We start from the raw sequence: 14,382 nt of genomic DNA, 5'->3' as shown, positions 1-14,382 counted from the left end.
GAGAATTGGGGCATTCATATCATCAGATTGGCTCAAACCAAGTCAAATATCCAGTACTGAAAGCGAAGACGCCAGGCTTCCATGTGGCCACACCCACTCTTCCCCTACACCACCCTCAGTCTCCTCAAGACGGTTCACACTGGAGGCTCCTCTAGGACAAGGCTACATCCCACTCTTGTTGGTCTAACTTTATAACACTCTGTGGTCCACAGTGCCTCCCACCACCTGGCATAACATGTCATCCTCTGTAGGTTCACTGTATACTGTGCATACATGTGTCACCATGTTCTTCTTACGTTCATACATCCAGTGAGAGGGAGTGTCAACATTACAGTAGAGGTAGGGGGTCTGCCCGAATGGAGAGGCCTTGGTAGCATCCTTGTGCGGCCCCCTAACTGAGTGGCTTCTCCTTCCCTGGTGATCTGGAGCCTTTGCTGAGTCCACCTCTCCCCGGGACCCTCACCTCTGTTTCATGCTCTTTAAATGTGTGAGTGGCAAGTGCACGTGTGCAGACCTGTGTGTTTGAGTTTTGTACATGTGGGTGGTGTGTGCATGTGTAGGTGTGTGTGCTTCGTGTGATTTTATATGTTTGTGTGTGTACGTACTTGTGTGTACAAGCATGCACACATTTATGTGTTTGCATGTATCTACACATGTAGAGGACTGCAGTTAATGGAGGGCATCTTTCACTTGCCGGCTATTTTTTAACAGAATCTTTCACTGGACACAAATCTCACCAACTCAGGAAGAGTAGTAGCTGGGAGATCCCAAGAGCTCCCATCCCTGACCCCACCCCAGGAAGCACTAAAATTATAGGCATATGTCACCATGGTCTTCTTACATACATACGTGGTAGACATCTGTACTCGGGTCTCAAGCTTGTGTAGAAAGCACCTTGCAATGGAGCGTCTCCCTAACCACAAAGAAGGGGTGTGGAGTGGGAATCCTCCTTTAAAACTAAGACCAGGGTCACTTTTTATTTATGTATTTATGCACTTACTTTTTTGTCATATATAAGTGCCCTGTCGCTGTCTTCAGACACCAGAAGAGGGCATCAGATCTCATTAGAGTTGGTTGTGAGCCACCATGTGGTTGCTGAGAACTGAACTCAGGACTTCTGGAAGAGCAGTCCATGCTCTTAACCGCTGAGCCATCTCTCCAGGCACCACCACCCCCGGAATCCTTAATAGCACAGTCAAGATTAGCCAATCTGCCCTCCAATTTGTGGGACTATATTAGAGGGGTTCAGTGAGCCCCCGAAAGACTCTTATCTGTAAACACCTGTAAGAAAAGCAAAACGAGTCCGACAGTGGAGACAGAGATAAATCAACGTGGCAATCAACCCTGTCTCCTTCAAATGTCAGTTTGGAATCTTTCGCAGCTAACTCAGGAAAACAGTTTTCTATTCCCGTCTCCCCCACCCCTTTCCTACTTTATTATGTTTATGGAAGGAAAGTTTATTGCTTCTGGAAGACTGTGGCCTTATCTTCAACCTAGAGCCTCATCCCTGGAAAGGTGGCCTTCTCTGGGGACATTTTCATAGCGGGGGAGAAGCAGCCACTGGAAACTAATGAGCAAGCAAAGAGGGTCTTGACTTGGCACTCAGATAAGTGAGGCGAAACCTGGCCAAGGAACCAATGTTGGCATATTCAAAAGAAGAAATAAAAAGACAATTCCACTTTTAATGAGAAATATAGAACAGCCACTGTGCCCAAAGATGATTTTTCAGAAGCCACAGATATAAAGACTATTACAGAACGCTGGGAAGACACATGAGGCAGTGTGCTTGGTAATCAGGCTCGGATAGAGAGCCATCCTCCTCACCATCGCTGCCTGGGTTGCCTTTCCAGTCAAGTGTCTGCATTCAATCCTGCCTCATTATCATATGTCTCGATGGTGGAGCGCTTCCTCCCAGCTTCCTGTGCCAACTTGCCATCCCCTCATCAGCTGGAAAAGGCAAAATGAACTCAACTTTCTCCCTGTTCTAAACTTTGCTCCGCCAGCCACAGGGCTTCCAGCATCTTCCGAGACTCCATGTAACCAAGAGCTCAAGTTCACACACACACACACACACACACACACACACACACACACACACACACACACGTTTGACTCAAAGTCCAATGTAACTGAATTTTCCATCTCTGGGCATCGCGGCACTCTGTCTCCATTGGTAACCAAGGTCCAGGAACAGTGAGGGCTGTTAAGCAGCAGGCTAGACATTCAGTGGGGATGATTGGTTATGTTCTCTTGTGTGTGTGTGTGTGTGTGTGTGTGTGTGTGTGTGTGTGTGTGTGTGTGTGTGTGTGTGTGTAAGGAGCCAGTTAAAGCAATAGAAAGAACCATTTCAAGCAATTGAGCACTGTTGAACTAGAGAGACACGGTGGTTGTACTGAGACTAACTTTAATTTAAATCTGGCTGTGAATCAGCCATGGGACCTTGGGCACATTGCTGTTCTCCATGGGCCTCAGATACCACAATGTTAGGCCCAGTGGGCATACATTTTCCAGATTATTTTGAGACAGGGTCTCATCGATCCCAGCCTGGCCTCACCCTTTCCACAGTCAGGGGTGGCTTGAACGCCTGATTCCTTTTGGCCTTTACCTCGTAGATTCCGATGCAATGGTGCCAATTGTCAGCACAACTTCTGTACTCATCTAGGAGACCAGCCTCCAGGCACACTTGGGGGGGTATTTTTCCCTCTGCACATGAATGTAAGGAGAGGATATGTTGACTGGGTTCACTGAGGGGAGTTCACCGTTTGCTGGCTTCAGACCTAGACTGTCTAAAATGGAGAAGGCAAGCCAAGTGCTAATGTCTACTCATCCCTCTATTCTTCCTGACTGCGAATCCGATGAGACAAGTGCTTCAGCCACCTGGCACCTTGACTTCCCCACCATGGGAGGCTGTACCCCTAACCTGTGATCCAAAATAAACCCTCCCTTCCTTAAGTGGATCTGTTGGGGTATCTTTATTTCATAGCTGGCACAGTGAAGGGAGCTAAGACATTTGGGATTACAGTGTTCCACCTGCTCATGAAGAACCGGGATCTGCGTATAAAGGTCCTACCAACTGAGCGACATCCCTGCCCCAGCTTCCCTGATTTTTATGTGGATAAATAAGAAGGTGCCTGCAGACATTTAGAACAGGCCCAGTAAAAGTTCAGTAAAGATTGGCTGTTAAATGCCCTGTAGGAACAACGGAGAGATGCTTAACCCAAGAGGAAAGGGACAAGTGCCTTTGAATTCATCAAGATAAGATAACTAATGAAGTCTCACTGGGAAGTACTACGTCGCTCACTATGATGTCACCATGTGCTCTCTCCCTGGTAGACCCTGTGTAGACATGTGAAGACCTGGAGGTCACAGGCTGTTTCTCCCTGCCGTTGAGAGCTGAGAAACTTAGCTTGGAAAGTAAAATAGCCATAGACAAGGTCACACTTAGTGCAAAGTTGAGACTTGGTCTCCTCCAGGTGCTACCATTCAAATACCAGTACTGCCTTGTTGGACGATAACATCTCCCAAATTGCACATCACCAAGCCTGACCCTCCTGTCTTCTTCCTGTGTTGCCAGGGAGAGATGAAAAGAAATATAATTCCTCTTTAAAGAATTTGAGCTCTCAGGGAAGAGGTGGTCCCCTAGATCAAGGATGACTTCCTTAGGCCTAATGACTAGGGTGTCTTCTGTCCTGTTCCTGCCCCTGCAGATTGGACCCCCGATGACTATTACTACAGTTACGAGCAGTCCAGTCCAGACAAAGACGCCAGTGTCACGAAGACCTCCCCCGAGAACCCCGACTGGTACTATGAAGACGATGGTGGGTGCCAATCCGGAGGGAGGGAGCGTGGCTGGACTTCCGTGTGGCCATGTGCAGGGCCTTTCTCTCCCCTCTCAGGCCTGTGTGGTTAAATAGGTACTGAAGAGCTTCGTAGACTGGATCTACCCCCTATTGAGTCCTGCCCTACGAGAACAGGGAAGGTGCTTAGAAACATCTCCCTACCTCTAGTACCAAGAGAGGAGCAGACTTGTCCAAGGCCGTGGAGTGAGGCAAGGCCTCGTCATCCAGCTCTCTGGAGACTGCAAAGAATTGTCAGGCATAACATCAGCTCTGTGTCTTTGTCCTCAAGCTCTGTCCTAACCATGGAAAAGGATTTAGCTTACCTTTGAGTGTTTACATTCCAGCCCTGACAGGTCTGGATTTCTGCCTTCGTCCTTTTCCTTTCTCCTTTTGCTATCTGTAATCTGTGTGTGCATGCCCATTCATGCATGTGTGTATGTAAGTCTGTGTGTATGTTTAGATGCTTGTGCACACCGGTGCATATAAAGCCCAGCAGGCAAACCCTGATGTCCCGATTCAGGACATCTACCTCAGTTTTTGAGACAGGATCTCTCACTGGCCAGGATTTATCCTGATTAAACTGCACTGACTGAACAGGGAGTCCTTCCCTCCCCTGGGGGTTCTGCCTGCTTCTATCTCCTGGGTGCTGGGATTATAAGTATTTGCTCCTCTGCCCAGCTTTTTCTTCAGACTCTTTATACAGTTGTTAGTGTGGCTATATGAATGTTTGTGTGTATTTGTTTGTATGTTTTGTGTGTTTGTGTGTATGGGTATATTGTGTGTTTGTGTATGATTGTGTGTATAAGTATATGTCTATATACATCTGTATTTGTGACCATGGCTGTGTGCATACATGTGTGTATATGTGTGAGCGTGCTTAGTATGTGTATACATGTGTATATGTGAACGTGGATGTGTATATAGGTGAGTGTAGTTGCAAGTGTATTTGTGTGTGTGTGTGTATCATTGTGTGTGTTTCTGTGTGTGAATGTCATTGTGAGTGTTTGTGTGTGTGTGTGTGTGTGTGTGTGTGTGTTCTTAGTATGGCTGTCTGCATGTGTATGTAGTCACACACTTAGTTTTGGTTCTGGCTCCTTAGACTGAACACTAGGACAGAAAGGGAAAATATGAAGCTAGAGGCAGGCAGCGCCACATGACTGAGCCAGGGGAAGGCATGGGAAGCACTTAGCAGCTGGCATTAAAAAGCTGCCTTACTGCAAAGTGGCCTGGAAGGCAGGGCCAAGATACAGGGCACAGGGGGAACATCAGAAGACACCATCAAAACAGGAGCCAGGCCCCGGGATCCTACTTCCCGAACCAAAGAACAATGAGTGTGCGCGCAGGACAAAGAATTCCCCAAGGGAGGATCCATTCAGACGACCATGAAAAAGCCAAAGGCACAGATGAAATATGACAAAATCTAACTGAACAAGGAGTTGAAGAAAGACGAAGGCCACCGGGTCATTTCCTCTGAGCTGTCAATTCTCTGTCACCCTCTTTCCTTTGCTTTTCCTTCCTGATGTTCAGAAAGCCTGTGTTTCATGAGGGGTGGGTTAGCTTTGCACACTTCTGCCTGACCTCCGCCCCTGGGCACTGGAAGTAGAGGAGGTCTTCAGGCTTGTGAAATGCCTTCAGCATCAGAGACAGACCCCAATGTACTCCCGGCGAGGTGGGAGGGGAAAAACACTCACAAGAGGAAGGGGACTTTCTCAATGAGAAAGCCGGGTCCAAAGCGGGGCCGAGGGACACAGTCACAATTGTGTCTGCCTGCCTCCCCTCTTACTGGCATGCGCTCCTCTCCCCGGCATGTGACTGCTGCTGCCCTTGATCTCGAAGGATGATACAGTTTTTGCCTTTGTCCAAGCAACAGTTCTATTGTTGATCTCCCGATTGGAGCAGGTGGCCGACGTGAGGTGAGAAGTGGGTCTTCTCTTTGGATTGCCCCTCTCTGACCTTGACTTTTGCCTTTGTGTCTTAGATCCATGCCAGTCCAACCCCTGTGAACACGGCGGGGACTGTATCATCAGAGGGAATACCTTCAGTTGCAACTGCCCGGCCCCCTTCTCGGGGAGCCGGTGTCAGACGGGTGAGCTCACTGCTTTGCTTCCTTCGTTCCCTGGGTTGACCGTGACGCCCTGCTGCCTCCATGCAGAGCTGATAGGAAAACCACTGGGTGATCCTGGAGCAAAGGTTATGATTGCACAGGCTATGATCAGACATGGTGGTATCATAGCAGGCTCTGTGTGGTCACAGGTGGCATCTGCATGTATCCTGCCCCTAACACTATGACCCGGAGCTCACGGTTCCATTCTACAGAGAAGACTGTTGAGGCCAAAAGAGGGTGAGAAACTGGGAAATTTGCTTTTAGACTAGGAATGTGATCCTCATGTGATGACAGTAATAGCCCAGGGCACATAAGGCCAAGTTGGAGAACAGGGTGAACAGGAGCTGCAGACCTGCCCTTGACCACACAGCCGGTTAGGATGTCAGCAGAAATTAGAGCAGCCCCGTGACTCCTGGGCTCTATCTCCTACTCTCCTCCTGGTGTCTGCATTTAGAACTCATGTAGGGCTGTGTAATTGTGAGAATAGAGACACGGGTGAGGAGCTGGCGTTTGTCCAGTTGAGGGTCACCTCTGGGGTAAAAGAAGACAAAAGGTAGTGATAAGTGCAGAGGGCTTCATCGAGGCCTCTGGCCTTTATGCCCCTCCCACTTATTCCTTCCATTTTGACCCTTAGGGTCTTTTGGGAAATGGTTGGGATCACTGGGGACACAGCCGAGAACACTGATGATCATTGAGATCAGTGAGAACACGGCCTTCCGTTCGCCCCTCTTCTCACACCTTGGGAGAATGACCAAAACTGGAAAAATCAAATATACGCAATAAGAGGTGGGAACACAGAGGTGTGAGCGTGGAAGTGTGAACGTGGAGGTGTGAACATGGAGGTATGGACATGAAAATTCGAACACGGAACACGGGGGTGTGAACGTGTAGGTGTGAATGTGGACATGTGAGTGAGGAGGTGTGAACATAAAAATGTGGACATGGAACATGGGGGTGTGAATGTGGAGGTGTGAACATGGGGGTGTGAACAGCTATCAGAGTGTATGTTAAGATGTGGAAAAAACCCAGCCAGGACCCAAGGTCAAGAGGAATCCGTGTCCTAGAGCAGCTTGGCATTCCAGGACTGTGGACAAAGACATGGCTACAGTCAACTTGCCCTGCCTCCAGTGTCAAGCTAAGCAGATAATATGTGCCCCAAGTAATGTCCCACCCTCGCTCTCCACCTCTCTGTGTATCTCATACAGTCCAAAACAAGTGCAAGGACAACCCATGTGTCCAGGGCGATTGCCTCATTACCCAGACGCCTCCCTACTACCGCTGTGTCTGCAAATACCCTTACACGGGACCAGACTGCTCCAAAGGTGAGTGAGTGGTAGACATTCTTCTGCACACAATGTTTTCTCTGCTCTCGTTGTGCCTAAGGTGTCTGCATCTTGCTGTGTGGATGTGGGTAGAAGTCAAACGTGCATGTGGTCACCTTGCAAGTTGATTCCTCCAGGAAGTAGTCACTGACCTCTTCCTGAGATGGGTTTTGTGGGCGGGGGGAGTAACACATTTTCTCACTGCTATGAGTAGGGACACCATCCCAAGAGATTTACTGTTGTCTATGAGAGAAAGAAACTCATAAATGAAGACTCTGAAATTCAGAGAAGTTAACTCATCCGTGGTCACATAGCTCTCAAGGTAGAAAGTTTTTTTTTTTTTTTTTTTTTTTTTTTATTATTAACTTGAGTATTTCTTATGTACATTTCGAGTGTTATTCCCTTTCCCGTTTCCGGCAAACATCCCCTTCCTCCCCCCTTCCTTATGGGTGTTCCCTCCCCACCTCCCCCCATTGCCGCCCTCCCCGGACAGTCTAGTTCACTGGGGGTTCAGTCTTAGCAGGACCCAGGGCTTCCCCTTCCACTGGTGCTCTTACTAGGATATTCATTGCTACCTATGAGGTCAGAGTCCAGGGTCAGTCCATGTATAGTCTTTAGGTAGTGGCTTAGTCCCTGGAAGCTCTGGTTGCTTGGCATTGTTGTACATATGGGGTCTCAGCCCTTCAAGCTCTTCCAGTTCTTTCTCTGATTCCTTCAACGGGGACTAGATCAGACTATCTGAAAACTTCCAGATCAGTCTGTAAGGGTTCTGTGACCCAATTTGGGGACAGGGGTTCCTTGGTTTTTGTCTTTTGTTTGTTTGTTTGTTCTGCTGCGTTCCCTCCATCCATATGACTTTGTGCTGATGATCTACGCTTTCTGTGGCATTTGCCAGGGTGTCAGTGATCTGTCTATGCCCTATGGAGGATGACTCCAGATGGCTTCCACCACTAGGGGGTGCTGTAATCCTCCTAACCTGCCCTCCGGGCCCGTTTTCTGTGTCCGCAGTGCTTCCGGTATGCAGACCAAATCCCTGCCAGAATGGCGGGGTCTGTTCCCGACACAGACGGAGGTCCAGGTTTAGCTGCGCCTGTCCAGAGCAGTATAAGGGGAGATTCTGTGAAATAGGTATGAGTCTTCTGAGTCTTCGCTACTCCTACATCTTCAAAGGCTCTGGGACGAGTGAGACCTCTGATGCCTTTTCTGGTCAAGTGTCTCCCACGCACATGGCTTCCCAAGCTCTACTCCTCCCTGCCAACAAAGTGATGGTCTGGCCTGTGGTGTAGCCAAACCAACCCTCCGCCCAGACCACACCCAGGGCCCCTTCCAACCTCCCGTTGTCGTTTTGTAAGCATCTGCCTTCTCAAGCCAGAGTATTTCATATCTTTAATTCGGGTTGAATGTGGAACATTCTGGAGCTTTGGGATGAAACCTAAAGATAGCGCACGACCAGGCCCATCTGTGACCCATCTGATATCCCCACGAACCCTAATTGAGGGAAACGAGTCCATGACTGACAGTTCTCATAGGCGGCCTGCTCTCTCCGAGGTCCGGACGACTGTTATGTCGGTGATGGCTACTCTTACCGAGGCAAAGTGAGTAGGACAATCAACCAGAACCCATGCCTTTACTGGAACTCCCACCTCCTCTTGCAGGAGAATTACAACATGTTTATGGAGGATGCCGAGACCCATGGGATCGCAGATCACAACTTCTGCAGGTACAAATTACAGCCTCCTGTAGGTCCCGTCTTGGTTGCTTGATTTTTGAAACTCATCACAAGTCAGTAGCCTCCTCTCTGAACAGGAAGTCATCCTACTCAGGACAACCTAACAACAACCTCCCTCCCCAAACTCAGGGTCTTGTGACATCGAAGTTCACTTCTTATTAATGTGTTCTACATGTGTCAGTGGGTGGGACGGTGATGGTGGGGGAGTTCAGCACCACAGAGTTTTGCAAATACTCAGGAAGTGTAAAAAGAGAGAAAAATGAGGCAAAAAAAAAAAAAAGACAACCAAAAATCAAGAAATGACACACTACTTTCCACATGAGGACTGTGGTTCTGTGGCAGAGGTAGTCATGTGGGTCCACTTGCCATCGAGAGAGAGGCCGAGAAGCAAACAGACTAGACTTCCCCAGTCTTCTGTCTCCAGACAACGCTCCTGGTTTCCTCCAGCTACCTTTAGTCTAACCAAGGTCACTGGCTTGGGTACTTTGCTTACAGGAAGTTGGGTTTTCTGCTTGCCTTTGCACTGGCCCCATGAGCAAAGGTATCTTCCTTGCACACGAAAGCCTACCTCTGTTCCCCTAATGCTCAGTGAGAGCTGCCTTCTTGTGGGGCTATCCTCATGGAGAAAGCCTTTGACTACTTCCCAAAGGATTCTCATGCCTGGGACTCAGAGGTTGGGGCCAGCTCTCACCATGTCTGTCTATCTGTCTGTCACACTTTCCTAAATACATCTTCAGTAGGAACCTTGATACTCTCATATTTCATGTTTCCCATGGTCCATCACAAGGGTTGGACACTACTTTCTGGTCCCCAGGATGCTCCTCCTGAGGTTAAGACTTTGCCAAAATCTTCAAGTATGCTCTGTATGCCGAGGTTTGCTCACCTGTCGGGGGATTCCAGTGAAGAACAGTCCCAGGCTGTGTGGAACTGGGTATCCTCTGACTCAGGGTGCTTCCGTGATGCAAAGGCCTCCCAGCCTTGATGGTCAGTCACTTTAATTTTGTGTTTTAGAAACCCAGATGGAGACCACAAGCCGTGGTGTTTCGTTAAGGTGAACAGTGAGAAGGTGAAATGGGAGTATTGTAATGTCGAGGTCTGTCCAGAGCCTGGTGAGTCTGTGCTACCCAAAGGGCCTGGGGAAGAGATGGGCGGTCCTGGTGCTTCACCACTCCCACCCTCCATGTCCCTTGACCCAAACTTCACAAACATCCATATCACTCCTCTCAGTCTTCTGTATCCCTCAGGATAATGAGCTAACCTCAACACTTCTATCATCTCAGGTTAGACCCAAAACTTTCTGTCCTAACCCCAGGTCAGTACCCTCAGAATCAGACACTGCATGGGTCAATATGTGATGGCTGTCATGCGCTACTGATCACTGGCTGTGTCAGGTAGACAGTGATCTGCACTGGCTGGGCCCTTGTGGACTCTCGGGATGAGCTATAGTCTGAAGTCCAGCTTCTCGTTCTTTCTGACAATCCTCACTGGCCCACCTCTCCACCCACATCTGAAAGAGCATGCTGACCTATCTGACCAAAGGGATTCTCTGTTTCTCACGCGCGGCACTGTTCTTTGGGTACCTCTCTGTGATGTTCCATCTCATAGCTGCTTTTGCCTGTTTTTAAAGTGTTCTTTTGAGAACTGACCCAGGTATCCCTTTCTCTGACAAGCACCTCCCCACAGCTCGTGAACCAGGCATTATATCTCCCTCTGTACAATCTCAAGGAAGAGAACAAGGTCACAGCCATATAACCCTTACACTCTCTGCTCACCACAAATTTCTGGGTGAACCTCGCACCTCCCCCAAATCTACTAAAAGTCAAAGCTCAAAAACGTGCATTAATGATGACATAGTGTGCATGTCCATGAGGGGTTTGTATATTTTGCATACATGCTTGTACGTCCTAGGGGTAATGCACTTCAGACTATGAAGGTAAAAGCAATGTCTTTCACATCCGTTCTATGAGCTCGCTTTATATTACCTAAGTCATCCAACAAATCGCTCACCAAACAACATGTTTGATGTGACTTATCTTCTTGTGTCCTACAGATGCTGCTAACCCAGTGGGCAGCCTTCAGGAACCTGTGGTGGAGCTGCCAGGATTCGACTCCTGCGGGAAGACAGAGATGACTGAACACGCGGTCAAGCGCATCTACGGGGGCTTTAAGAGCACAGCGGGCAAGCACCCGTGGCAGGTGTCCCTGCAGACCTCATTGCCGCTGACCACCTCCATGCCCCAAGGCCACTTCTGTGGGGGTTCCCTGATTCACCCCTGCTGGGTGCTCACTGCAGCCCACTGTACCGAGTAGGTACCCATGGGGAAGGGAGAAGAACAACGTGACTGGGATGCAGACATCTTCCCACCAAGTGATACCCACCCAGCCTTGGCAGGCCTGGGGCTAAATGCCGTGAGGGGAAAGAACAGAGCCTTGAATGAGAGTGGATGTAGCTACCGTGGCTTACCACAGCTGTTCTCTGAAGTTTAACATGTATAGCTAACTACCAAGAGAGGGCAAGGTTTGTGTGTTTTGTTAACTGTGAGATCCCTGATGCCTTCAGTACAGAGGTCTTTCCATGTAGCAAGTACTTAGTACTTATGCTGAGGGAAAGACATACAGTTGTTCTCTTTTTATGAAAGAGACTTGGGTTTTAGGAAAGTCTTAACTAAGGTCCCATGGAAAGAAGGCCGGTGAGTGAAATTGAACTCGGGTCTGTCTTCTTCCTGAGCCTCTTGAGTCTACCCTGAATGGGCAAAATGGCTTATTACCAGTGAACCCCCGGGTCAGGCATTCTCATCTGTACCTCTGGTGACTTCTGGGCGCTGAGAAATCACCACCTCTTCCTTCCAGATCTCTAAGTTCATGGTCAGGTCTGGTCTCATGAGCCCCGGCTTGAGATGCAGTGTGCACATTTTCTAATTATCCGATCCTCTGGGGTTCTAGTGTGGTCTCCAAGAGGAGCTAGACACATGAACATTAGCACCTACCCACAAATTACAGCAGATTTGCTCAGGCCTTCAATGGCTGACTTCTAGCCAATCCCAGAGAGAAAAGAGATCTCCCAGGTCAAGTGAGTGTGTGCCTGTGCTCTCCGGTCACTGATGAAGAAGTCCCCTTGCGTTGTCTTATCTGGAACCCGAACAGATTTTTGTAAGGGAGCGAAGGACCACGATAAGGATGCTGAGGCTGAAGGTCACATGACTTTACCAAGGTCACATGACTTTACCAAGGTCGAATGGCTTCCTAATCACATAGCTCCTGCCTTTGACATCCCAGGGCAATTTCCTCAGCAAATCATTTTACCTTGTAGCATAAGCACGAAGCATCTGAAAGTTGTGCTGGGGGACCAGGACCTGAAAAAGACCGAATCCCACGAGCAGACCTTCAGGGTGGAGAAGATACTGAAGTACAGTCAGTATAATGAAAGAGATGAGATTCCCCACAATGACATTGGCAAGTATCGTCCCCCCACACCTCCTCCTCTGGGTCTTATCCTGGGTGGATTTCTCCACAGATAGGAATCTGGGGTTTGACTTTAGGAAGTGCCCTGGAAAAGTTTGTTTTTTATCCCTCGGGGATCCTGTACTGTAGATAATTTATTTCAAAGCTTGTTACGACTTGGGAGTATATGAGAGTGTCTTAGTTAGGGTTTTACTGCTGTGAACAGACACCATGACCAAGGCAAGTCTTATAAGGACAACCTTTAACTGGGGCTGGCTTAAAGGTTCAGAGGTTCAGTCCATTATCATCAAGGCAGGAACATGACATCCAGGCAGGCATGGTGCTGGAGAAGTTCTACATCTTCAACTGAAGGGTGCTAGCATAATACTGGCTTCCAGGCAACAAGGATGAGGGTCTTAAGCTCATACCCACAGTGACACACCTACTCCAACAGTGCCACACCTTCTAATAGTGCCACTCCCTGGGCTGAGCATATGCAAACCATCACAGTAGCACTGTTGATAATTGCGTGAAACTTTTCCATGGAAGGGAAGAGATGTGAAGAATATGACATCATGGAAAGCACCTGGCCTTGAATCCCAACTCCCTCACTTAATAGCTAGGGTTCAGGTTATCTTCCTCACTCTTAGTTTTCTGTTCCATAAAATGGGGGTGCTGTTACACAGCTTCCAGCTGACTATGTGTTGTGACACAATGTGCATGTGCACATGTGTGGTACCTATTAGGTGCTTGTGTTGTGACACAATGTGCATGTGCATTCGTGTGACACCTACTATGTGCTTGGGTGCAGAGGCTGTGCTGTTTTCAGCTGTTGAGTGTTCAAGTCTGTAGTTCCCTGACCCAGTCACTTTATGGGTCTTCTCTCTTTCATGTTCTCTTTCTCTCTCTCTGCCTCCCTTCTCCTCTTTCTCTTCCTCCTTCTCTTCTTCTTCCTCTTCCTCCTCTTCCTCCTCCTCTTCCTCCTCTTCTTCAATAGCCCCTCCCACACAGCCTGCTTTTGAAAAGTGAATCAAGAATGATTTTGAATCCAATTAGTTACATTGACTGTTGATATTCTTTTTGTGTTGAGTCGCCCCTCTCTGGAAGTTTTACAACACAAAATGTGGATGAAAACGTTTCTCAGTTGTGGAAGGAGTAATATGGCTTGCTAACTCACTTTCTAATGCAACACAAAGCCAATGATTCCCTGATCAAGGGATGACATCACACCCAGTCCTCCCCACCCCTTCTGTCTCTCATCCAGCTTTGCTCAAGTTAAAGCCAGTGGGCGGTCACTGTGCTCTGGAATCCAAATACGTGAAGACTGTATGCTTGCCTAGTGACCCCTTTCCCTCTGGGACTGAGTGCCACATCTCTGGCTGGGGCGTAACGGAAACAGGTGAGTCTGCCTCATGCTCCCCATACACACAGGAGAGCTGCACCATCCAGAGAATAAAGGGCCAACAGCATCTGCCCTCCTGCTCTTGAAACACATTGAAGATGCGTCATCAGAGAACGCATCTGCCTCGTTGCTCAGGTCCCAGTTGAATGCAACCATTTTTATGGGGCATGCCCTGTAGCTCTCTGGTCTCCACAGTGGTCCCTGGCCTCCTGTTCTAGACATGTGACCTTTCTCAAGCACTGGCTGCACACCAGGGAAGACCACTTCCCTTCTCTAAGGAGATTGCAGAGACGCTGGGCACGTTGCACCTGTAGGCACCTGTGGTGCCGGGCAGGTGCTCAAGGGCAAAGATAATGCCGTTGTGAGCTACTGGCTTTGGACCCCTCTTCAATGTCAAGCCTTCTTGCAGAAGAGTCTGGGTTGTTTCTCAAGCCGCTCCATTTTACTTTCTCAGTTGTCATTTTTACCTGCGGGGCTTGAATTATGTGCACCGGATTATGTGTATATCTTGAATACAAAGAAGTCCATAAGAGTATTTTCAAGTT

General features: G+C 48.6%; 1 protein-coding gene across 2 annotated transcripts in view; it reads left to right on the top strand.

Moving 5' to 3' along the window:
• Positions 1–14,382, top strand: part of Habp2 (hyaluronan binding protein 2) — a 34,041-nt gene that overhangs the window by 16,432 nt on the left and 3,227 nt on the right. The window contains exons 3-11 of one of the 2 annotated variants that reach the window (XM_032892268.1): positions 3,708–3,818; positions 5,818–5,925; positions 7,149–7,265; positions 8,274–8,393; positions 8,814–8,985; positions 10,006–10,103; positions 11,045–11,300; positions 12,305–12,447; positions 13,700–13,834. In XM_032892268.1, coding sequence (XP_032748159.1) covers positions 3,708–3,818; positions 5,818–5,925; positions 7,149–7,265; positions 8,274–8,393; positions 8,814–8,985; positions 10,006–10,103; positions 11,045–11,300; positions 12,305–12,447; positions 13,700–13,834 — 1,260 coding nt within the window. The remainder of the gene's footprint in view (positions 1–3,707; positions 3,819–5,817; positions 5,926–7,148; positions 7,266–8,273; positions 8,394–8,813; positions 8,986–10,005; positions 10,104–11,044; positions 11,301–12,304; positions 12,448–13,699; positions 13,835–14,382) is intronic. The other variant, XM_032892269.1, reaches the window with a different exon arrangement.

The sequence above is a fragment of the Rattus rattus genome, chromosome 2, assembly GCF_011064425.1.
Source record: "Rattus rattus isolate New Zealand chromosome 2, Rrattus_CSIRO_v1, whole genome shotgun sequence".
Taxonomy (NCBI): Eukaryota; Metazoa; Chordata; class Mammalia; order Rodentia; family Muridae; genus Rattus; species Rattus rattus.
The sequence above is the reverse complement of the archived record's forward strand: the minus strand, read 5'-3'. Positions and strand labels throughout refer to the sequence as shown.